Genomic DNA, 23,958 nt, shown 5'->3' on the forward strand with positions numbered 1-23,958 from the left:
CCTTAACTACTCTTAGCCATTTCTATTAGGGTAAACTGAAAACAATTTAGTATAATTAAATCAGAATCTAACATAACCATGAGTTTATTATCCGGCCTTTAACTTGTGTTACTTAATCATCTTAAACAGTTTGTAAAGCAGCTATTCGAAGGACTGGCTCTAAGCCTCATATGATTAACACTTAAATTGTATCAATATATGAATTCTGCACCAATATAAGAAATTGTAACTTCAATTTATATCAATTAAGATTATGGCTACACAATGTTTTCTTTAAGAATACAATTAGGAACCCATCCCATCTATTTCCTTCCTGTTGGAAATTATGACCATTTTCAAGTTGTCTATAATTTATAAAATAACCACAACCAGACATCCAAACCCAAGGGATCAAGATGATGACTCTCCACAACTTCCTCCTGCTGAAAACAGTGATGAGAAATTCTCTAAAGACGTAAGGAGGGGTAAGAAAATTAGAAAAACTGTTTAGACTTAAGAAAGCTAGTTTAGAGGGCCCTGATCCTGGAAAGGCTTGGTCCAGCATTGGAGAGGAGTACAAGGACAGAGAAAAATGAGGGAGGTGATTGGAGAATGGGTGGAGAGAAGAAGGTTTACGGGACATATGGGTAGGGGGGAACCGGGAAAGGGGAAAGCATTTGTAATGTAAACAAAGAATCTAGAAAAAAAATTAATGCAGACAATAAAAAGAAAGAAAGCTAATTTAGCACCTGTTATCCAGTCTCTGCCTATTTGGAAGGTCCAGAGCTTGACTGAAGTGTTGCCTGGATCCCTCTGAAAGGTTGAATGAGGCAAGATGACCTGGAATCAGTAGCAATCCTAAAGCCGTTTTTGAAGCAAGGACAGCACAGGACAGCACAGGAAGCAGAGGGCTGGAACAGCAGGTCAGTTCACGTCCCAGCAGATGAATCCTGTCAGAGCTGTACATTCTGAAACATATGAATCTCACAACCAAAAATTTATTACCATTAAAATTTTCATAAGGATTTGTAGGGTGCACAGATCAGTTAAGGATGAAATTTTGTTCTTTGCTTGAGTGGGTGAAAGACAGATGTCTTTTGTATTTGAGTTAATTTTCTCAACAACCAACTGTAATAAGTCTTCATTCGTGTCATATGAAGGATGACAAGATGAACCTTTACCTGTCCGGTTTGATTTACTTGATCTTTTATAGGTTTCATGGGGTCTCCCCCTATCATATCTGATCTATATTACTCTGGAAGGGCTCCAGAGACTAATCTCCTTTCCTGTCAACACAAATGAACAGCCTTTCCTCCAAAATAGCCTGTCCTTGTTCCAGTAACTGGAATTCATTGAATAGTTAGCGCGATCTCTCTCCCAGAAAATTATAATATAGCCACAAAACTGATAACCACACTCATTCTGATGAATAAAATGTTTTCATATACATAGGGTTTCTCTAAGGAGACCTGGCTGTACTGGAACCCACTCTACACACTAGGTTAGCCTCAAACTTAAAGATCTAACTGCCTGTGGGGAGATACAGCAGAAGCCACCACTGCCCAGCCAAGATCCGCTTCTGTGTTTTTAATTTAAATTCATTTATTTATTTATTTATTTATTTATTTATTTATTTATTTACTTTATATCCTGACCACAGTTTACACTCTAGCCAACACCCTGGTCTATCACACCCCATCTGCCATCCCTCCCACGCATAACTTTTCTCCCTACCTTTCTCTTCAGAAGACTGGAGTCCTCCCATGGGTATCAACAGGTCTTAGAATATCAAGTTCCAGTGAGACTCCTTTCCTATTGAGGCTAGAACAGGCAGAACTGTAGAAGGTAGGGTCCCAAAAACAAGCAACAGACTCAGAGACAGCACATGCTCCTGCTGTTAGGAGTCCCACATGAAGACCAAGCTACACAACTGTTACATATGTGCAGAGGGTCAATCCTGTGCGAATTCTGTGGTTGGCGGTTCGGTCTCTGTGAGCCTCTATGTGCCCATGTTACTTGATTCTGTAGGTCTTCTTCTTTGTTGTTTGTTTGTTTAATTGTTTTATGAGATATGGTTTCTTTGTATAGCCCTGGCTATCCTGGAATTCACTCTGAATTCCTCTGGCTGCCCTCAAACTCAGAAATCTGCCTGCCTATGCCTCCCAAATGCTGGGATTAAGGCGAGCACTACAACTGCCTTCCTCTGTAGATCTTATGGTCTCATTGGCCCTTCTGGATCCTACATTCCTTCTTCTCAGTCATCTACATGATTCTCACAAGCTCAGTCAAACATTGCACTGTGGGTCTCTGCATGTGTTTCCATCAGTTGCTGGTGATAGCTCACTGATTAATGTTGTGTTGGATCCTGTCTGTAAGTATAGCACAATATCATTAAGAGTGCCATCAATAATATAGGGGTGGGCCGGGCGGTGGTGGTGCACGCCTGTAATCCTAGTACTCTGGGAGGCAGAGGCAGGCGGATTTTTTAGTTCGAGGCCAGCCTGGTCTTCAGAGTGAGTTCCAGGACAGCCAGGGCTACACAGAGAAACCCTGTCTCGAAAAAAAAAAAAATACTACATGGGTGGGCTCCACCAATGCCGTGGGTCTCAAGCCGGTCCAGTCATTCCTTGACTCTTCCCTCCGATTCTGCTCCATCTTTGCATCCTGTAGGCAGGACAAAGTGTGGGTCTAAGGTTTGTGGCTGGGTTGGTGTCCTGATCCCTTCATTGGAAGTCTTACCTGGTTATAGGGCGTGGCTGTTTCAGGTGTGATAACCCCACTGCTAGGAGTCATAGGTCACTGTAAAAGTTCCTGAGACTTTCCCTTGACTTCTAGCTCATCCCAGAGATGTCCCTGTCCCCAACCCCATTCCAGTTGTCTCTCTGAGTACTGTCCTCCTCCAACCTCTTCTGACTGATCCCTCATATTTTGGTCCCTACCCCACCCCTGTACAGTCCTTACGCTCATCCTTACCTCGCCCAAAATCATCCACAATGTCTATTCCATTTCTGCTTCTCAGTGACTCCTGGATGTGTCCTTGTCCCTAGGTGATAATTAACCAATTCCCTCACACACTCCTCCTCTTCTCCCCCTGCAAAACCCCCAAAGCTCTCCCTTTCTCCAGCCCTCATTCCTCCACACCTATCCACACCTCCACCTCACCCTCTATTCTTCCTTCACTGTGCAGTGCCCTCCCCCACAGTTACCCATAATGCAGCAGGATGGCAGAGAAACCTTGGTCAACCTGAGATGTGAATGAGGAGACAATGGGGTCCCATGTGTGATATTGGGGTCCCCATGCTGGGATATTGGGGTCAGAGGTTGTCCTTTCTCTCTACAACCATGAAACCAACTTCCCCACAACACCATTTTTTACTTTAAAAATGATCACTAGAATCACAAAATAAATTAATTCTTTTGTAACAGCCAGTTCAATTTCTCAATACGACTATGAATACAATTTCATGTCCACTTATATTTTGTCACAACAGCTCAATTCTGTCTCGTTTAGACCCAAGGCATCCATACAGACTACAGAAATAAGAGAACACGACTATGTTTCTATAAAATTTTATTAATAGATAGTGAAAATTGAGACTCTCGTGAGATTTACACAACACAAAGTCCTATTTGATATTTTACATGAAAGAGAAACACTTAATATAAAGTTACATTAGATATAAATATTTACAAGAAACAAAAAAACAGTTTAAACCAATTAGAGTCATAGTTGGTTTTTCAATGCTCACTGGAAGAAGCAATTATTGATAAATTCAGAATATATTAAAAGAGAAATGATTGAAGTGGATGAGGCTGTCTGTTTGGTTGTCCTGTTTTGTCTTACACTCTGAGGGTTGCACTCAGGACTCCATGCTGACAGAGATGAAGGGCAGTGACTGGAGCAGCAGGAAGCTGAGCGCTTGTGCCTCAAGCACAGGCAGGAAGCAGAGAGGGCAGCTGGGGGTGATGCCCTGTTCTGAAGCTTCAAAGCCCGCCCCAGGGACACACTTCCTCAGGACATGTGACCCAAATCTACCAACACTGTACAACCAACTGGAGACCAACAATCCAAATACGTCTATGTGTAGGGTTTGCTTGCATTCAGGCCAACACAAGCTAGCCTGGGTTACCTGGAATCGTTTCTTTAAAGACAGACAGACAGACAGACAGACAGACAGACAGAATTGATAGATAGATAGATAGATAGATAGATAGATAGATAGATAGATAATAGACAACTAAACAATAAAAAGTTAAAATACATGAGGCCAGCCTTTATAAAGCATAAATTAATTTCTGTAGTCATATGTATAAATCTGTAAGAAAAAGACTCCAATGTAGAAATCAAAGATTTGTGTAAGAATCCAAGGCAGATTCTGATATAACAATAAGACTGGTTCATGGAGATGGATGGACAGATCACTGTCCACAGAGAAGGTCCACTTCAAGGAACTACCTAGGATCCAGCAATCCCATCACCAGGAACAAAGGTAGAAGTCAGGAAGTCGTGGGTCAGACATCTGCTCCCCCATATTCACTACAGCATTGGTCACAGGGCCGAGACACAGATCAGACCCGAGGAGCCCAAGGCCAGATGAACAAATTAAAACAATGTCCACTCGGCCCTAGGTCTGCTGCATGACAACTGTACAAAACCCAAAAATAAAATGGCACTTAACACCAGCAGGAAAATGCCTTCCCCGAGCTCATCCCAGCCTGAGTGACACCCGCTGAATCAACAGTCAGGGCTTATCCTCCACCACCTGACACACAGCATGGCCTCACTGCAGCCACAGCCACAGCCTCAGAGTCAGACTGAGGAGCAGTGGGTGAGGCTCCAGGCCCTTCCAGCACTCGTGGGGGCTTTGGCCTGTGGCTTCTACACTCCCACAAGGAGTCACACTGAAGACTTAGGCGGTGATGCACACTATGGGAGTAGAGTGTCCCTGGCACGCTGGAGGAAAGGAGAGTCTTCCCCCTTTTTGCCCTCCTCTTGTTGCTCCCCTTCCTCCCCCTCCCCTCCCTCCTCCCTCTCAGACACACTTGCCATGGAGCTGATAGTCATTGAAACATTTCCAGACTTAATCCTGAAGTATGGAAAAAGAGTCCCAGAGAAGGAATCTTCATGGAAGGAGAAAATGTGGGACATGTCACTCATGTTATAGAAGGAGATGTCACCTTCGGTGTAGTCCACAAACACCCCCAAGCTCTGCGGAGCTTGCCTGATGGATAATGAAGCCCTCCCAGAATCAATATAGGCCCAATATCCACTACTAGACTGCCCCACAGTCCAAAATCCCCTATCTGGACTCTCAAAATAAAAGTTTTTCCTGTCCACACCTTTCCTACAGACCCCCAGAATCCATTTGCTGCCTTCCATGTTTGTTAGCTTCACTTCCCAGTAATATCTTCCAGAAGACACGCCTTCACTGCCTAACACACTGAAGAGGTCATCCAAGCACATAGTGGTGTCCTTCCGGGTCACACTCATCCTCTCCTGGGAGATGGCAAGGATGGGGTGGGCAGAGGCTGGATCCAGAGTGACAGTCCCTGTAGAGAGAGTTACCAGTCATGGGAGCTCCTTTCCAGTATCCAGAAGAGGCTGCCCCCACCTCCATCTCATAACCTCTTAGCTTTTTCTAGGGGGTTAAGTCCTTCACATAAGAGACTTGTGGCTTAAACCCAGGTCTTGCAAGCAGAGGAAAGGAAGAAATGCCAAATTAGGGGTGACAATACAAGAGGGCACTGGAGAAGAACACCAGCTTAGTGACTGTCACCTCTGCCATCCACACCACAGAAGCCATCAACACCCGAGTCACCACAGAGGAGAGGAGAGACCAGAGCCATGGGAAGCAGAGGAGGAGTGTCCCTAAGGAACACAGAGTCACTCACAGGCCTGGAAGTGCTCCTTACACCAATCTACAAGAGAAACACAGATCATATGAGGAATTTCAGCAACTGTCTTAGGAAACACAGGCATTCTGGGGTTCTGAAGTGGGAGTTGTGGGGGAAATATGGTTGTCACACACAAAGGGAGAGAGATAAACACATACACACAAACACACATACACAGAGAGAGAGATGTGATACACATAAACACACACATATACACACATATACATACACACATAAGCAGAGACAGACAGAGATACATAAAACATACACAAACACACACACACACACAGAGGGAGGGAGAGATACATGTAAAAGCACACATACATACACACATAAACAAAAAGAGAGACCTAAAACACACATGCATATATAGACACACAGAGGAAGAGAGATACACACATAAAAACACACATATAAACACACAAATACACATCTTCAGTAGTCCTCCCATAAAGACTGGAACAGTGGGGCTTAACATCCATCCCTAATAAAGGCAGAAAAGCATCCTCTCACTGTGCCTTGTCAGGTCCCAGACGCAGCCTTGAATCAGAACTTTTCCAAGAATGGGAGGAAGGGACGGTGATGAAGCAGGAGGCCGGTGAATTTGAGAACAATCTAAGCTCCATGAGGAGTTAGAGACAACGTGGAGCCACACCCTAAGACCCTGTCTGAGAAAGCGGCCCCATGGGTGGTACTCAGCAGTACAGAGCCTGCAAGGCCTGGTGTTTGATCTTACAGAACAACACTCAAACGAAAGTCCAAGACCACTTGATGCTCTTGCAGAAGACATAGCTTCAGTTCCCAGCACGCTCAGGGATGCTCATGACCATCTGTAACTGAGGTTCCGGGAGAATAACACACTCACCTGGACTCCAAGGGCACTAGGTATACATGTGGCACACAGACACACATTCAAGAACAGTCATTCACAGAATAAATAAACAGATGGATGGATGCACAGATGATAGATAATAGATGGATAGATAGATAGATAGATAGATAGATAGATATGATATGATAGATGGATGGATAGATAGATAGATAGATAGATAGATAGATAGATAGATAGATAGATAGATGGATGGATGAATGGATAGATAGATAGATAGATAGATAGATAGATAGATAGATAGATAGATAGATGGATGGATGGATGGATGGACGGACGGACGGAAGGACGGACGGACGGACGGAAGGACGGACGGACGGACGGACGGACGGACAGACAGACAGACAGACAGACAGATAGATAGATAGATAGATAGACAGATGATAGATACATAAATACATCAATACATAGATGTACATAGAAGATGGATGGATGGATGGAAGGAAGGAAGGAAGGAAGGAAGAAAGAAAGAAAGAAAGAAAGAAAGAAAGAAAGAAAGAAAGAAAGAAAGAAAGAAAGAAAGAAGAAAGAAAGGGAGGGAGGGAGGGAGGGAGGAAGGAAGGAAGGAAGGAAGAAAGAAAGAAAGAAAGAAAGAAAGAAAGAAAGAAAGAAAGAAAGAAAGAAAGAAAGAAAGAAAGAAAGAAAGAAAGAAAGAAAGATGTTAGCAAGGTAGGTAGGTAGATCTTTTTAATAAGAAAGATAATGCTTATTAGCAATTCTAACTCACATGTGGGTTCCCCTAATACAACCATCACAGGCAGTTGAGTGTGAGTTCACCTTGATCGCACATGCCTCAGCAAGACTGTAAATATCCTGGAGGCACTGGACACCAGAATCTGAACACATGGTCCAACCACCCAATCCCTGAGAACCTGTGGTCACTGTTGTCTCAGAAGAACGAATCAACAGGGACAACAATGCGAAGCACAGACAAGGAGACAGAGTGGTGTGTGTGTGTGAGTGTGTGTGTGTGTGTGTGTGTGTGTGTGTGTGTGTGTGTGTGTGTATGACAGATATGGTGAGACAGAAAGAGACAAAGAAACAGAGAAACAGAGAAAGAAGGTGAGAGAGTATGGGAAAGAAAGATGGAGAGAAGGGCAGGTGTAGGTGGAAACAGAGAGAGATTGTATGTGTGTGTCTGTGTGTCTGTGTGTGTGTGTCTCTGTGTGTGTGTGTGTGTATGTGTAAGAGAGAGAAAAAACAGAGACACAGAGACAGAGAACACCAATGCACCACAGGACAAGAAAGAAAAGGAACTCATAACTGAGACAAAAGCACGGGAACCGCAACGTTCAGGAGGACACAGAAACAAAGACGACCTTAGGGACAGCTGATTCCCAAACCTCCTAGGCTGGCTTCTGGAATCTTCTGAAGACAGCACTTTTGATCCACAAGGACATCACCTTCCTCCATAGTCTCTGCTAGCAGCCCAACTCCCCACTAACCTGCACCTACAAGATGTCCACTGATTCAGATGTCTATTGACTGACAATAGACAAACCCAGAATGTATCCTGTGAGTCTGAAGAGGAATCCCTGCAGTGTTCTGATGGAGGCTTCTTCAGGGACACAGACAGCAGAACACTTAGCTCATCCTGGGGGTGAAACTTAGGGATGGAAACAGAGAGAAGAGGATGACAGAAACTGAAGAAAGAGAGGTCAGAAAAACACGACAGTCACGGCTGTGCACACTCCTGCTGGGGAGATGAACAAATGTCTAGTCACACGGATAGCATGTCAACGGCAGACCAGAGGGAAGACTCCACTCCACTAGGTTACAGCTGTGGAAACCAAGAAACACTGAGCTCAATTAGAGTTCTCATAGAAACACCAGCAGTGAATGTACAATAAGTAAGGGCAAAAATCTCTATCACGGAGAGCCACTAATGTCTCCAGACTTCCTTGGGGAAGGACATGATCAGAAGGCCCTCCTCAAGTCACCATTAAGAGTCTATAAATCACAGAGAGGACTTGACAGGTAATGGTGCTTCTACTGAGAGAAACTAAGCCTGACTTCTACAGACCTCTGTCCTCTGATCTCTACACTCTTGCCAATGCACACACAAAGATACAAGGAGACAGACAGATAGACAAACAGACAGAGTCAAAGACAGAGACAGACAGACAAAGAATCTTGGGAAGAGGGAAGGAAAGTTTTGTGGCTCTTGTCTCTTAATGGGCCCTGTCCTGTGCAGGTCTCCTTTGGGAAGACACAGCCTCTGACAGCTCAAGAGGATGTCTACGTCCTGTTGGCTTCTGTGTCAGATAGACACAGGTAGGTCATCTGGGAACAAGGAACCTGAATAGGGAAAATGCTTCCATAGCACTGGCCTGGAGGCAAGTCTGTGGGACACTTTCTTGACTGGTGACAGATATGGGAGAACCCAGCCATGTGGGCACTGTCATCCCTTGGGAGGTGGTTGGAGGATATAGGAGAGAAGACACAGAGCAAGCCACAGGGGCACTCCGCCAAGCAGCACTCCTCCATGGCCTCTGCCTCAGCTCCTGCCCCCAGGTTCCTGCCTGCTTCAGTTCCTGCCTTGACCTGCTGTGAACATGGACTGGGAGTGTGGGTCAAGTAGACGCTTTCCTCCCTGAGGAAATGCTTGGGTCTTGATGTTTCATCACAGCAGAAGAAAATAACTGAGACATGTGCTCTGCCCAGGAGGAGGCAGTCTACAGGGTCACATACCTGCATACAGCTGGGCCTTCCTCCAGGCTGGAAATGAACACACTCTGGTGAGAACACATTCAGAACTGCCCCACTCAAAGAGTCTGCTAACCTTCCTCCGTCCATTCTAAAGGTGAGGCTATGCCTAGGAGGAGAGAGGACCCTGAAGAGCCTGATCCTGCAAGCTGCAGAAGCACCAGAGTATTATGGGAAATTCCCTGGTCCGCAGATGCAAAAGATGGAATTGTAGGGTGAGTTTCCCCCACTGCCCCCTGTTCTGTGGTGGACAGCTCTAGCTGTACAATAGCTGCATGTATTTCTAAAACCAAACAGAAAAAAATAGTTAACAATAAAACCTTGGTAAATGGGACAATATCTTAGAGAATAGTAAAGTTATTCCACAATTGTCAGAAAGCATTTAACATCAGCAATTTTGGACATGAAGCGAATTCTTGAATGTAGTACCCAGAGTTCCTCAGGTAAACTATCTCTAAAGCTAGGCCAGCAACACCCAGCTTACCATCCCTTTCCCTTTGAGGTCAGTGGCCCTGGCCTCTGCCCATCACCTGATCAAAACCTTCCGGACTTAAGGGAACAGGGCCCTAGAGGCTATCATTTAGACAGACTAGAGTCATCTGAGAGGAGGGAACCTCAACTGAGAAAATATCTCCAGCAAATGGCTGTAGGCACAGCGATGGGGCATTTTCGTGATTAATGATTGGTGTGGGAGGGGCTGCCCACTGTGGGCAGTTCCAACCCTAGGCAGGGAGTCCTGGAGTGAATCAAGTAGCTTGAACAAGACATTGGAAACAAGCAAGCAAGAAGCCTTCCTCTGTGGTCTCTGCTTCAGTTCTGGCTCCAGGCCCTGCTGTGAGTTCTTGCCCGGGCTTTTCTCAATAATACACTCTGCTGTACAAATGTGTAAGAAGAGGAAACCCTGTCCTCCCCAAGATGCATGTGGCTGCAGTGTTTATCCCAGCAGTAGAATCCTAACCAAGACACTTTCTTTAATGAAATTTTAAAACTACTGTCTGCTTCCAGGTACAGACCACACTCAAGAGCTGCCGCCGTGCTAAAAGTCAGCAATAAACACATCGGGGATTAGTTAAGTTAAGACTCATGGACAAGCACATAGCCGTTTTCCAGTTCTGGGCAGAGATCAGAAGAAGCCTAAACACCAGACATCCACCTACCAGAAGCTTCGAATTCTGATCCCAGAAGGGGATCCCACTCTGCCTAGCATCAAGGAGAGGACACACATGGAACCATGGGACACTGGGGCTGTCACTCACCTGCACTGTAGGCTGCTTTCCTCCGATCTGAAAAAGCAACACACAGGAGTCAAGAGAGCTACTGGCCTCCTGAGGGGAGCAGAGGGCTCAGGAGGAAAAGCAGCACTCACCAAGCTCCTCCTTGAGTGCACCTGAAAAGAGAGAGGAGATGGAGTCTGTACACTTGGCAGGAAGAAAGGAAACACAGATTGGGTTCCTGATACTCTGGACTACAGACCACCTGACCCAAAAGACTCAGCCATCTTCTCTATGGTTTTCTTTGGCCCACTACTCTGATCTCAGAACTCTGGACCCTCCTGGGGGCTATGACCCTGTCCTTCTCTGCTATGGTGACTTACTAGTAGTCCTCAGAGCATCTGCCTTTGTCTTCTGTAATGCATCCTTCTCACGCTGAAGTTTCCCCCATTCCAGCTGCACCTCCAACCTTGCAGAATGTACTCTTTTGAGAAGATAGCTTGTCCCTAAGACTAGAAGTCCCATCATGGTCATGATCACGAAGAAAGCTGGCTTCCAGGGAGAGGCCTGAGGGAAGAAGGGCTCTGTGGCCCAGGCAGAGAGCCAGAGCTGGGTGAACCCGAGGACAAGCAGCCCAGCACACTCCAGGAAGACCGTCACAACCCGGGCTCTGTAGAGTGACAGACAGATCTCACCTGGGATGAACATGGCCATGGATTTCTCCTGACCCAAGATGGGATTGAAGGTGGAGCAGGTCACATTCCCCACAGCACTGTCTCTCACCACCAGCGAGGTCTCTGTGCTGAACAGTCCTTCAGCATCTTTAGTGTGGATCTCAGAGAACACTGGGAGATTCTCTCCTCTGGAGTCTCTCCAATGCACCTGTGGCTCCGGGTACCACCCTGAAGTCATGCATACAACACACACTCCACCATCTTCTGGACCTTTGATGTGCACTTCTGGGACAGAGCCCATCGCTGCAGGAGGACAGATTTGAACACCTAGGAGCCACTTTATGTTGAGGGACCCCAGGAGCAACTATGTGACTCATGGGAACCCTTCACAGGGCAGATGGGGATTGAAAGGGAAAGAATTCCTGGATTGAGACTAGGTTGAGTCCCTGTTGCCTGACAGAGGAAAGATAAGAGAGCCCACTGTGGGGAACAGACCACTCCTTTATCCCGAGGAAAGTGAAGGAAGTTGAACACAGGAGCCTTGAGATGGGAACCAACACTCCATCTGTCCATTGTCCACACACCTATGACCCTCGTAGCAGGCTCACGCCCAGCTCTCCTCTCCAGGGAAGACAGACCCTGAGCATCCTTCCTCTTTCTCCTCAATGACTTCCTTTTAGAATTAACTGCCACTTCTAACTGACTGATCACTGACACACAGTGACTTTCCTGCCGACATCTCTAAACTATATGTTACCACAGCTGGCATTTTCATAATGCAAACAGGACCCCTGGTCCACAGAACTAGACACAGCACACTTTAGGAGATCCATGTGTAGAATTTGGGTTGAATTAATCTATGGAGGAATGCACTACCTATTTCTCAGCTCAACATGTGAAACTAGAAATAAGTAGAGATAAAAATGAGAGACCGTAGCATCCGTGTGAGCCCAGCACTGCACAGCAAGGAGTCTGGCCAACATGAGAACGTCTCTCAGAACACACATGAAAGTAAAGGGCTGAGTGCTGTGACCCCTCCATGTCCTCCCACACGCAGGTCACCCAAGGATTATAGAACAGGGATCAGTTAACAAACCTGCCACTTTCAGTTCCAAGATGGCCTCTTCATAGAACAGTCCCTGTTTGAAGTGGCAGACATATATCCCACTATCTGATGGCTGGACATTTTGGATCCTCACAGCAGCCTTGCCTTGATGAAACTGGTCCTTCACCAGTGAGGTGCGCTGTGAATATGCAAGGATCTGCCCTTCCTTTGAATCTTCTTGGTTTCGGTAGACAAGTACTGCTTCTGAGAATCTGTCACGGAACCACCTCAGCTCGTCCATGTTCTCCACACCCATGGCTGGAAACACGGAGCAGGCAAGTATGGCTTCCCCACCCAGCTCGGCGACAATGGGGTCTGAGGGACCAAAGACCAGAAACTGCTCTGTGGACACAGATGTGGCAGTGAGAGGCGGGAGAGACACAGGACGATGCAGAGAACACACTCTGAGGGGATATCATCCCAGCAGAAAGCAAGCGATGGATGGGGCTGCTCTGGGCATGTGCAGTAGACATCCATGACTAATGCACTAATGTTCAAGTATCTTTGAATATAGCAGTATACCCCATAAATGGTGCAAAAAGAAAAGCTTTTTCTGCCTGTGACCCTGGACCCAGATCCTTCCATAAAGCAATCTCTTGTGTATTCTTTCCAAAGCTTGCATGGACCTGGTCACCAGATACACTTCAGGTAACTGAATCCTCACTGAGAGTGCTAGCCTCAGTATGTTTGGGTGGGTTCAAGAGCATACATTTATAAAGATCACCACAGACGCTCACACAGTTGGTTACATGGCCACACTTTGGGAGATACAGGTATAACTAGCTGGTGTCATACAAGACCCAGGAAAGTCCCAACACCCAGCCCTAAATCATGTTATCAGCCAATTTCTTCATCCACTAAATAATATGAATATTAAAACATAGAGTCAAGGCTTAAGAGATAGCTGAATGGTTAATATACAGGAGATTCCTCCAGAGGATGCAGGTTCAATTCCCAGCACCACCGGGATGGTTCATAACTATGTGTAACTCCCTCCTGGATTCTGTGGGCATGAGGCATACAGATGTTACACAGACATACATTTAGGAAAAACACCCATGCACATGAAATAAAGTATACAGAACCAAAGGACACTTCTCTGAAACAGCCACTTGCATACCAGGTGCCCCAGTCACTTCTGATAAAGAAGGAAGATTGTCTGACTCACTCTGAGAACCCTTGGCCCTATAAACCTGAAGGACTTTGACACAGGCACTGTGTTCCTAAGAGCTCCCTGCTTCTCTGCACTGCTCTGTTTGTGTCTAGCACACTGCTGCCACCGGACAGAGCAGGACACCCGTGTGCTGTCTCCTGACCCCTATGTCTGTGACTCTTACACAGTGTCAAAGGATGTCCCTGGTCTGCTCAAAGTTAGTCCTGACTCTACATTTCTCACCAGGGACCACTGGGACCTCGGCCCTGCTCCCAACTCAGTCCTCCCCACCTTGCTCCTGCTCCTCTCTCCCTGGGTCATTCTGCTGCAGTCAACACTGGCCTCTGACACTCCTCACACCCCAGCACACTACCAGTTGAAGGCTATCCCAACTATGCTCCCTAGGTAGGGTCTGGCTATGGTGCTCAGGCTGGCCAAGGACTCACAATGTTCCAGTGTTGGCCTCTCAAAGGCTAATGCAGGTATTCCCACCAAAGATTTTTATTACTAACTCACTTGAAATGGAGAGTTGGGGAAATTGTGGGTGACATGTTTAAGTGAGGCTCCTGCAAATCTGATCTACAGAGCACCTGGCAGATCCTACCCACTGCAGAGAGTCATGGGAAGAGAGCAGGACAGACTCACTTGTGGTCACCCAGGTAAGCAGCTGTGTGAGGACAACCAGGCAAGAGACACTGAAGAACAGATAGGACTTGTAGCGATTTTCCATGTCCTTGGAGCTGAAGAGAAATACAGGGTAGAAGATAAGAGGCAAGTTACACAGAGATGTCGGACCCCTCATCAGAGACATCATGACTCAGAGTAGAGATCAGTCCACAGGACTAAAACACATCCATGCTCACAGGGTGAAGGCTCTACACAAGCGACTCCTGTCAGACCTTCAGAAGACTGGGCGGCTGGGGACATCCAAGTCATCTAAGAGGAAGCTCTCCCTTTCCTTCCCACCTCAGCCCCGGCTTAGGGAAAGTTAAGCTCTACTCAGAAATATAGGCCTTTCCTGTCTCAGAGCCTTGAGGAAATCTCAGTGTAGACACCAGGACTCCAACTCCCCCTCATCCACAAACTTCCTGTGACCCCAAGACATGAAGCATATGCCCAGCCCCTCCCTCAGGAATAGCTTGTCCTCTGTGTTCTATGGCTCCACAACTGTGACCAGTGCCGCATGGGCGTCTTCAGAACCTCCCTAGCCCAGGCCAGCCCCTGCCATAGCTCCTTTACACTTGGCAGATGCCACACACACATGACCAACAGCACAGGTTTGTCCTCATAGTCTCTGCTGATAAAGACCAAGATGGGTGTACACAGGGTTGAAAGGAACAGGAAAAGACTCTTTTCTTCCCAAACCACCTGCTGTTTGGAAGGATAGAGGGTGAGGAGGGAGCCTAAAGGCCTGAGAAGGACAAACTTAGGGGACCTCTGAGCTGTCTCCAGGCTGAGCCACCAGGGAGGTGACCTGCTGGGACTCACTCAGCACAATCTCCTCTCTGCTTCTGCTGCACACCCCAGCTGTCTTCAGTGCCCACCTACCTGCTTCTCTTCACCCCCGGCTTTGAAAGGCTGTGACTTCATCAGGAACAGCTCAGGGACAAGGGGACCCAGCAGACCGCAAATCCTCCTCTCACACCTCAGCCCAGTTCCAAGGGACTCTCACAGCTCTAAGCTGGGCTCGCCCCAATGCCAGCATCCATTTTCCTCAACTCCAGGATCAATCTCTAGAGCAGCAGACAGCAGTGCAGCAAGTTGTCACAGCCTCTCCAGAGCCGACAATGAAGACTACAATGATGATGACCTCGGTGATGGTGGCAGGGGCAGTGGACAGGCTGGTGTCACTGCCTATTCAAGCAGTGCCCTTTGAGCCAACAGAGCGATTATACTATCAGCCTCCAAAACTGAAAGCTACAGTAATGTGACCTGGGCATATGTTCCTTCTGAATGTGACATTCGGTCAGAAAGAGATGAAGGTTCACCTCACCACCCCAACCACACCCTGTCCAATGGGGACACTTCTCAGACCCACCCTTTGAGGAATGTTAAAAGATGACACAAAGAAGACAACAAAACTTACAGCTTCTGTTTTAAGCAACCAGAAGCGGCTCACATCTGCACACAACAGAGTTATGTCAACGCCTGTCACAGCTCGAAACAGAGATGGTGTCATGAGCCCAGGTCTAGCTGCAGTAACTACCAAGATGAGGGGAAGGTATGTCTTCCTGAAACATGTAGTTTCTACAACAATCCCTGCCTCATCCGCAGCCCAGGACAAACCCAGCACCTAAGATCACACACTGAGCAGGAACCTGCAAGGGACCTTGGACTCCAGGTGCCTGAATATCACAAACCTTATCTCCTCCTGAGTCCCCACCCCATGCCTCCCAAAGGGATGACTGGTGAAGGCGATGAGCAGGAGCAGATCGGAGAGCCTTAGAGGCACTGAGGAAAACCAGAGGGGATGTGCGGTGTCTTCTCACAGGGCACCAAAGGCAACGCCAGCTGTATTGTCAATAGGTGTTAATAAAGAATCCAGAGATGACAGCTCTTATAGACACATGATCCTGACACTGTACACTAACCATCACCATAACCATAACCCAAATCCTAACACTAACCATCACCATAACCCCAACACTAACACTAACACTAACACTAACACTAACACTAACACAAACTCTAACCCTAACAACACTAACCCTAACCACAGCCATAACTTCTCAGAAGGTAGAGGAAGGACGATCAGGAACACAAGCTGTCCTTAGCTACATAGTGAGTTCAAGGTCAGCCTGAGCTATGTGAGCCCTGCCTCACAGGCTGGAGCTCTGAGTAACAGAGCACATGTCTGTAATACCGGCAATGGTGGAGCACAGGGATCTCAGTCCATTCTAGTCAAGCCTGCTCTACACATCCAGTTCCAGGCCACCTCTGTCGTGGGCTCCTCGCTCAAAAGGAAAAAGAAAAAGCAAAAAGGAAGAAGGAAAGAAGGAAAGAAGGAAAGAAAGAAAGAAAGAAAGAAAGAAAGAAAGAAAGAAAGAAAGAAAGAAAGAAAGAAAGAAAGAAAGAAAGAAAGAAAGAAGTGAGAGACGGAGGGAGAGGGGAAGGGGAGGGAGGGGGAAGAAAGAATAGTGGGAAGGAGGGAGGAAAGGAGGGAGGGAGGGAGGGAGGGAGGGAAAGATCAGCAGCAAACAGGAGGTGACATCATGACTAAGCAGATAAAGGCATTGCCCGCAAGCCTGACAACCTGAGGGTGACTGTGGACCCACATGAGGGTGAGAACAGACCTGACCACCATCCTGGACCTCCATGTGGGAGCCATGACAGGACACACTGGTTCCCACTTGACTGTACTCACACAAATGCCCACACTATACACCCAATAACAGATGAAGACTCCTCTCCAAAGATGCACTTTTGTGCAGTGTGGAAGCATGTTTTACCTGCATGTCCTATGTGCATCTCATGTGTGCCTGGGTTCACAGAGTTGGTAGCATTAGGGCAGGGGAAATGGAGCGGTGGGTGTTTGTGCACAGTTACATGGGTGCTGGGAACTAAACCCAGGGCCTCTGCAAGAGCAGCAAGCACTCTTATCCACTGAGCCCTCTCTCCAGCCCCATAAAGAATTTTTTGCATTGGGATCAATAAAAGACTTCTCTTGAGTGCATTTTTCTGGCAGCTTTTGATCACTTGTAGCATAAAAAGGTGACATTGAATATGCTACTGGGCTAGCTCTGGCAAACTGGTATCAGTGGGTACTCAGGGACAATAGGATGTGATTCTTTGTAATCAATTTGACAACATAGAATAATAAAGTAAAACACAAAAATGGAAGGCAGCTGTGCAGTGGTGGCGCAGGCCCTTAATCCCAGCACTTGGGAGGCAGAGGCAGTCAGATTTCTGAGTTTGGGGTCAGCTTGGTCTACAGAGTGAGTTCAGGACAGCCAGGGCTACACAGAGATAACGCTGTCTCAAAAAAATGGAGGGCACACCTGGGGGAGTTTTGCTTAATTTGAAGTAGAACAATCTGTAGAGTGGAGATTTTGCTACTGAGCTTTAAACTCCAGGTAGACAGCACTACCAGCCTTGCACAGGTTCGCTCAGATCTGCAGATGAAAGACACACACACACACACACACACACTAGCTTATTTTCAACCCACCATATTGACTCAATTGCTGGGCACTTCTCAGTCTTCCTTGGCTCTCTTACGCTTCTTTTCCCTCCCAGCTCAGCACCCTAAATCTGCCCTCTACGGCAGTTGCTCAGTTACCTTCTCCTTGTTCAGCCCCTAAATCTACCCTCAGCTTAATTATGTCTCTAGTATCTCACCTGCTACCCCAGGCCCAATTGGGGAAGCAGCCAATGGCCATTCTTCTTGAGATCTCACATGGCTGATGGTTCCTCCTCCACCACCCACCACCTTGCCCACAAGAATGGATAATCTTTTCTCCTCCCCTGGCTCTGCTAGCCTCCCTGCAAGAAAACTGGAAGCCCCACCTATGCAGGGGAGCTCAATAGCCACTAGCTAGCACCATAATTGATAGATCAAGAACCAATTTGGGAAAAGGACCTTCAGAGTTCACATGGAGATTCCTGATCAAATCATCAGAACCACCCCTACATCTAATCTTTTCTGTTCAATTAAAAACCTCTTCCCTTAGATACTAATTGAACAAAACCATAATAATCATGGACATCACAGAGCACATGTAAATGACAAGGTACAGGATGTGACAGTTAATATCCAGTCCATCGTGTTTGCCAATTAGATAGAGTACTCCACCATCATTACTAACTTACAGACTTACAGTTCTATCCCTGAAGTATGGTTAGACCTGAAACACCACCTGGAAACCATGTCTTCGACTCTATATCCTCTCTCTCAATGCTGAACAATATGACTTTGATTATGAGATTACAACCAGTCTTCAACTCTGCCGGAAATCCAAGAACAAACTAAACATTATCTGAGTATATAGGAAGTACCAAACATAGCTTCCCAAAGTTGAAAACAATTATACAGACAGCTGACAACCTGGACACTCCATAATTTCTTATAATATTGGAGTATCTGTCTTCAGCCTTCTGGCCCAGAACCATCTGGCAGACTATTTGTGAAGGAACAAATATGAAGGACCAGCATTCTCTGTCTTGGCAGAACATAGTAGTCGACTGCCCCACTTTTGTTTGTCCTTCTGGACAGTATATTATCTATAGATGATATAAGCAATTGCTGTCCAGTGGCTACCTTGCCACAATAAGCAACCTTGCCTGGAGGTAAAGTCGTCCTGTTCTTCTTGAAAGGGAATGGGAGAAGTCTTTGGAAGCAGATACATCTCATGGTCAAAAGATCCTTAATAATGAAATAACATTAAATGTCACTTTATGTGGATTTTTGGTGCTTTGGAGACTATTGAATAAAGTACTTCTGAACTGTTAAACCTTAACTACTCTTAGCCATTTCTATTAGGGTAAACTGAAAACAATTTAGTATAATTAAATCAGAATCTAACATAACCATGAGTTTATTATCTGGCCTTTAACTTGTGTTACTTAATCATCTTAAACAGTTTGTAAAGCAGCTATTCGAAGGACTGGCTCTAAGCCTCATATGATTAACACTTAAATTGTATCAATATATGAATTCTGCACCAATATAAGAAATTGTAACTTCAATTTATATCAATTAAGATTATGGCTACACAATGTTTTCTTTAAGAATACAATTAGGAACCCATCCCATCTATTTCCTTCCTGTTGGAAATTATGACCATTTTCAAGTTGTCTATAATTTATAAAATAACCACAACCAGACATCCAAACCCAAAGGATCAAGATGATGACTCTCCACAACTTCCTCCTGCTGAAAACAGTGATGAGAAATTCTCTAAAGACGTAAGGAGGGGTAAGAAAATTAGAAAAACTGTTTAGACTTAAGAAAGCTAGTTTAGAGGGCCCTGATCCTGGAAAGGCTTGGTCCAGCATTGGAGAGGAGTACAAGGACAGAGAAAAATGAGGGAGGTGATTGGAGAATGGGTGGAGAGAAGAAGGTTTACGGGACATATGGGTAGGGGGGAACCGGGAAAGGGGAAAGCATTTGGAATGTAAACAAAGAATCTAGAAAAAAAAATTAATGCAGACAAAAAAAAAAAAAAAAAGAAAGCTAATTTAGCACCTGTTATCCAGTCTCTGCCTATTTGGAAGGTCCAGAGCTTGACTGAAGTGTTGCCTGGATCCCTCTGAAAGGTTGAATGAGGCAAGATGACCTGGAATCAGTAGCAATCCTAAAGCCGTTTTTGAAGCAAGGACAGCACAGGACAGCACAGGAAGCAGAGGGCTGGAACAGCAGGTCAGTTCACGTCCCAGCAGATGAATCCTGTCAGAGCTGTACATTCTGAAACATATGAATCTCACAACCAAAAATTTATTACCATTAAAATTTTCATAAGGATTTGTAGGGTGCACAGATCAGTTAAGGATGAAATTTTGTTCTTTGCTTGAGTGGGTGAAAGACAGATGTCTTTTGTATTTGAGTTAATTTTCTCAACAACCAACTGTAATAAGTCTTCATTCGTGTCATATGAAGGATGACAAGATGAACCTTTACCTGTCCGGTTTGATTTACTTGATCTTTTATAGGTTTCATGGGGTCTCCCCCTATCATATCTGATCTATATTACTCTGGAAGGGCTCCAGAGACTAATCTCCTTTCCTGTCAACACAAATGAACAGCCTTTCCTCCAAAATAGCCTGTCCTTGTTCCAGTAACTGGAATTCATTGAATAGTTAGCGTGATCTCTCTCCCAGAAAATTATAATATAGCCACAAAACTGATAACCACACTCATTCTGATGAATAAAATGTTTTCATATACATAGGGTTTCTCTAAGGAGACCTGGCTGTACTGGAACCCACTCTACACACTAGGTTAGCCTCAAACTTAAAGATCTAACTGCCTGTGGGGAGATACAGCAGAAGCCACCACTGCCCAGCCAAGATCTGCTTCTGTGTTTTTAATTTAAATTCTTTTATTTATTTATTTATTTATTTATTTATTTATTTATTTATTTACTTTATATCCTGACCACAGTTTACACTCTAGCCAACACCCTGGTCTATCACACCCCATCTGCCATCCCTCCCACGCATAACTTTTCTCCCTACCTTTCTCTTCAGAAGACTGGAGTCCTCCCATGGGTATCAACAGGTCTTAGAATATCAAGTTCCAGTGAGACTCCTTTCCTATTGAGGCTAGAACAGGCAGAACTGTAGGAGGTAGGGTCCCAAAAACAAGCAACAGACTCAGAGACAGCACATGCTCCTGCTGTTAGGAGTCCCACATGAAGACCAAGCTACACAACTGTTACATATGTGCAGAGGGTCAATCCTGTGCGAATTCTGTGGTTGGCGGTTCGGTCTCTGTGAGCCTCTATGTGCCCATGTTACTTGATTCTGTAGGTCTTCTTCTTTGTTGTTTGTTTGTTTAATTGTTTTATGAGATATGGTTTCTTTGTATAGCCCTGGCTATCCTGGAATTCACTCTGAATTCCTCTGGCTGCCCTCAAACTCAGAAATCTGCCTGCCTATGCCTCCCAAATGCTGGGATTAAGGCGAGCACTACAACTGCCTTCCTCTGTAGATCTTATGGTCTCATTGGCCCTTCTGGATCCTACATTCCTTCTTCTCAGTCATCTACATGATTCTCACAAGCTCAGTCAAACATTGCACTGTGGGTCTCTGCATGTGTTTCCATCAGTTGCTGGTGATAGCTCACTGATTAATGTTGTGTTGGATCCTGTCTGTAAGTATAGCACAATATCATTAAGAGTGCCATCAATAATATAGGGGTGGGCCGGGCGGTGGTGGTGCACGCCTGTAATCCTAGTACTCTGGGAGGCAGAGGCAGGCGGATTTTTTAGTTCGAGGCCAGCCTGGTCTTCAGAGTGAGTTCCAGGACAGCCAGGGCTACACAGAGAAACCCTGTCTCGAAAAAAAAAAAAAATACTACATGGGTGGGCTCCACCAATGCTGTAGGTCTCAAGCCGGTCCAGTCATTCCTTGACTCTTCCCTCCGATTCTGCTCCATCTTTGCATCCTGTAGGCAGGACAAAGTGTGGGTCTAAGGTTTGTGGCTGGGTTGGTGTCCTGATCCCTTCATTGGAAGTCTTACCTGGTTATAGGGCGTGGCTGTTTCAGGTGTGATAACCTCACTGCTAGGAGTCATAGGTCACTGTAAAAGTTCCTGAGACTTTCCCTTGACTTCTAGCTCATCCCAGAGATGTCCCTGTCCCCAACCCCATTCCAGTTGTCTCTCTGAGTACTGTCCTCCTCCAACCTCTCCTGACTGATCCCTCATATTTTGGTCCCTACCCCACCCCTGTACAGTCCTTACGCTCATCCTTACCTCGCCCAAAATCATCCACAATGTCTATTCCATTTCTGCTTCTCAGTGACTCCTGGATGTGTCCTTGTCCCTGGGTGATAATTAACCAATTCCCCCACACACTCCTCCTCTTCTCCCCCTGCAAAACCCCCAAAGCTCTCCCTTTCTCCAGCCCTCATTCCTCCACACCTATCCACACCTCCACCTCACCCTCTATTCTTCCTTCACTGTGCAGTGCCCTCCCCCACAGTTACCCATAATGCAGCAGGATGGCAGAGAAACCTTGGTCAACCTGAGATGTGAATGAGGAGACAATGGGGTCCCATGTGTGATATTGGGGTCCCCATGCTGGGATATTGGGGTCAGAGGTTGTCCTTTCTCTCTACAACCATGAAACCAACTTCCCCACAACACCATTTTTTACTTTAAAAATGATCACTAGAATCACAAAATAAATTAATTCTTTTGTAACAGCCAGTTCAATTTCTCAATACGACTATGAATACAATTTCATGTCCACTTATATTTTGTCACAACAGCTCAATTCTGTCTCGTTTAGACCCAAGGCATCCATACAGACTACAGAAATAAGAGAACACGACTATGTTTCTATAAAATTTTATTAATAGATAGTGAAAATTGAGACTCTCGTGAGATTTACACAACACAAAGTCCTATTTGATATTTTACATGAAAGAGAAACACTTAATATAAAGTTACATTAGATATAAATATTTACAAGAAACAAAAAAAACAGTTTAAACCAATTAGAGTCATAGTTGGTTTTTCAATGCTCACTGGAAGAAGCAATTATTGATAAATTCAGAATACATTCAAAGAGAAATGATTGAAGTGGATGAGGCTGTCTGTTTGGTTGTCCTGTTTTGTCTTACACTCTGAGGGTTGCACTCAGGACTCCACGCTGACAGAGCTGAAGAACACTGTGTGGAGCAGCAGGAAGCTGAGCGCTTGTGCCTCAAGCACAGGCAGGAAGCAGAGAGGGCAGCTGGGGGTGATGCCTGTTCTGAAGCTTCAAAGCCCGCCCCAGGGACACACTTCCTCAGGTCATGTGACCCAAATCTACCAACACTGTACAACCAACTGGAGACCAACAATCCAAATACGTCTATGTGTAGGGTTTGCTTGCATTCAGGCCAACACAAGCTAGCCTGGGTTACCTGGAATCTTTTCTTTAAAGACAGACAGACAGACAGACAGACAGACAGACAGAATTGATAGATAGATAGATAGATAGATAGATAGATAGATAGATAGATAGATGATAGATAGATAGATAGATAGATAGATAGATAGATAATAGACAACTAAACAATAAAAAGTTAAAATACATGAGGCCAGCCTTTATAAAGCATAAATTAATTTCTGTAGTCATATGTATAAATCTGTAAGAAAAAGACTCCAATGTAGAAATCAAAGATTTGTGTAAGAATCCAAGGCAGATTCTGATATAACAATAAGACTGGTTCATGGAGATGGATGGACAGATCACTGTCCACAGAGAAGGTCCACTTCAAGGAACTACCTAGGATCCAGCAATCCCATCACCAGGAACAAAGGTAGAAGTCAGGAAGTCGTGGGTCAGACATCTGCTCCCCCATATTCACTACAGCATTGGTCACAGGGCCGAGACACAGATCAGACCCGAGGAGCCCAAGGCCAGATGAACAAATTAAAACAATGTCCACTCGGCCCTCGGTCTGCTGCTTGACAACTGTACAAAACCCAATAAAATGACACTTAACACCAGCAGGAAAATGCCTTCCCCGCTCATCCCAGCCTGAGTGACCCCCGCTGAAACAACAGTCAGGGCTTATCCTCCACCACCTGACACACAGCATGGCCTCGCTGCAGCCACGGCCACAGCCTCAGAGTCAGACTGAGGAGCAGTGGGTGAGGCTCCAGGCCCTTCCAGCACTCGTGGGGGCTTTGGCCT

At 45.7% G+C, this 23,958-nt stretch overlaps 1 protein-coding gene across 1 annotated transcript; it reads right to left on the reverse strand.

The window, feature by feature from the left end:
• Positions 1 to 4,906: 4,906 nt before the first annotated feature.
• Positions 4,907 to 14,342, reverse strand: LOC127669815 (butyrophilin subfamily 3 member A2-like). The gene is made up of 9 exons (XM_052164036.1): positions 14,258 to 14,342; positions 12,451 to 12,801; positions 11,376 to 11,657; positions 11,064 to 11,264; positions 10,836 to 10,856; positions 10,726 to 10,752; positions 9,455 to 9,481; positions 5,872 to 5,898; positions 4,907 to 5,529 (listed from the first exon to the last, which is right to left on the reverse strand). The coding sequence occupies exons 1-9, from the start codon at positions 14,340 to 14,342 to the stop codon at positions 4,907 to 4,909; spliced, it is 1,644 nt and encodes a 547-aa protein (XP_052019996.1).
• Between the last annotated feature and the right edge of the window lie 9,616 nt (positions 14,343 to 23,958).

This window comes from Apodemus sylvaticus, chromosome 19 (assembly GCF_947179515.1).
Source record: "Apodemus sylvaticus chromosome 19, mApoSyl1.1, whole genome shotgun sequence".
NCBI classification, from domain to species: domain Eukaryota; kingdom Metazoa; phylum Chordata; class Mammalia; order Rodentia; family Muridae; genus Apodemus; species Apodemus sylvaticus.

Bases quoted from the DNA above. Each gene is read 5' to 3' on its own strand.
- LOC127669815 (XM_052164036.1), bottom strand. From the start codon at position 14,342: ATGGAAAATCGCTACAAGTCCTATCTGTTCTTCAGTGTCTCTTGCCTG. The intron at 10,857-11,063 runs GTAAGTCACCAT...CTCTCTTTTCAG, and splicing joins AGATGCTCTGAGGACTACTA to GTGCACTCAAGGAGGAGCTT. The intron at 9,482-10,725 runs GTGAGTGACAGC...GTTCATTTCCAG, and splicing joins GAAAGCAGCCTACAGTGCAG to CCTGGAGGAAGGCCCAGCTG.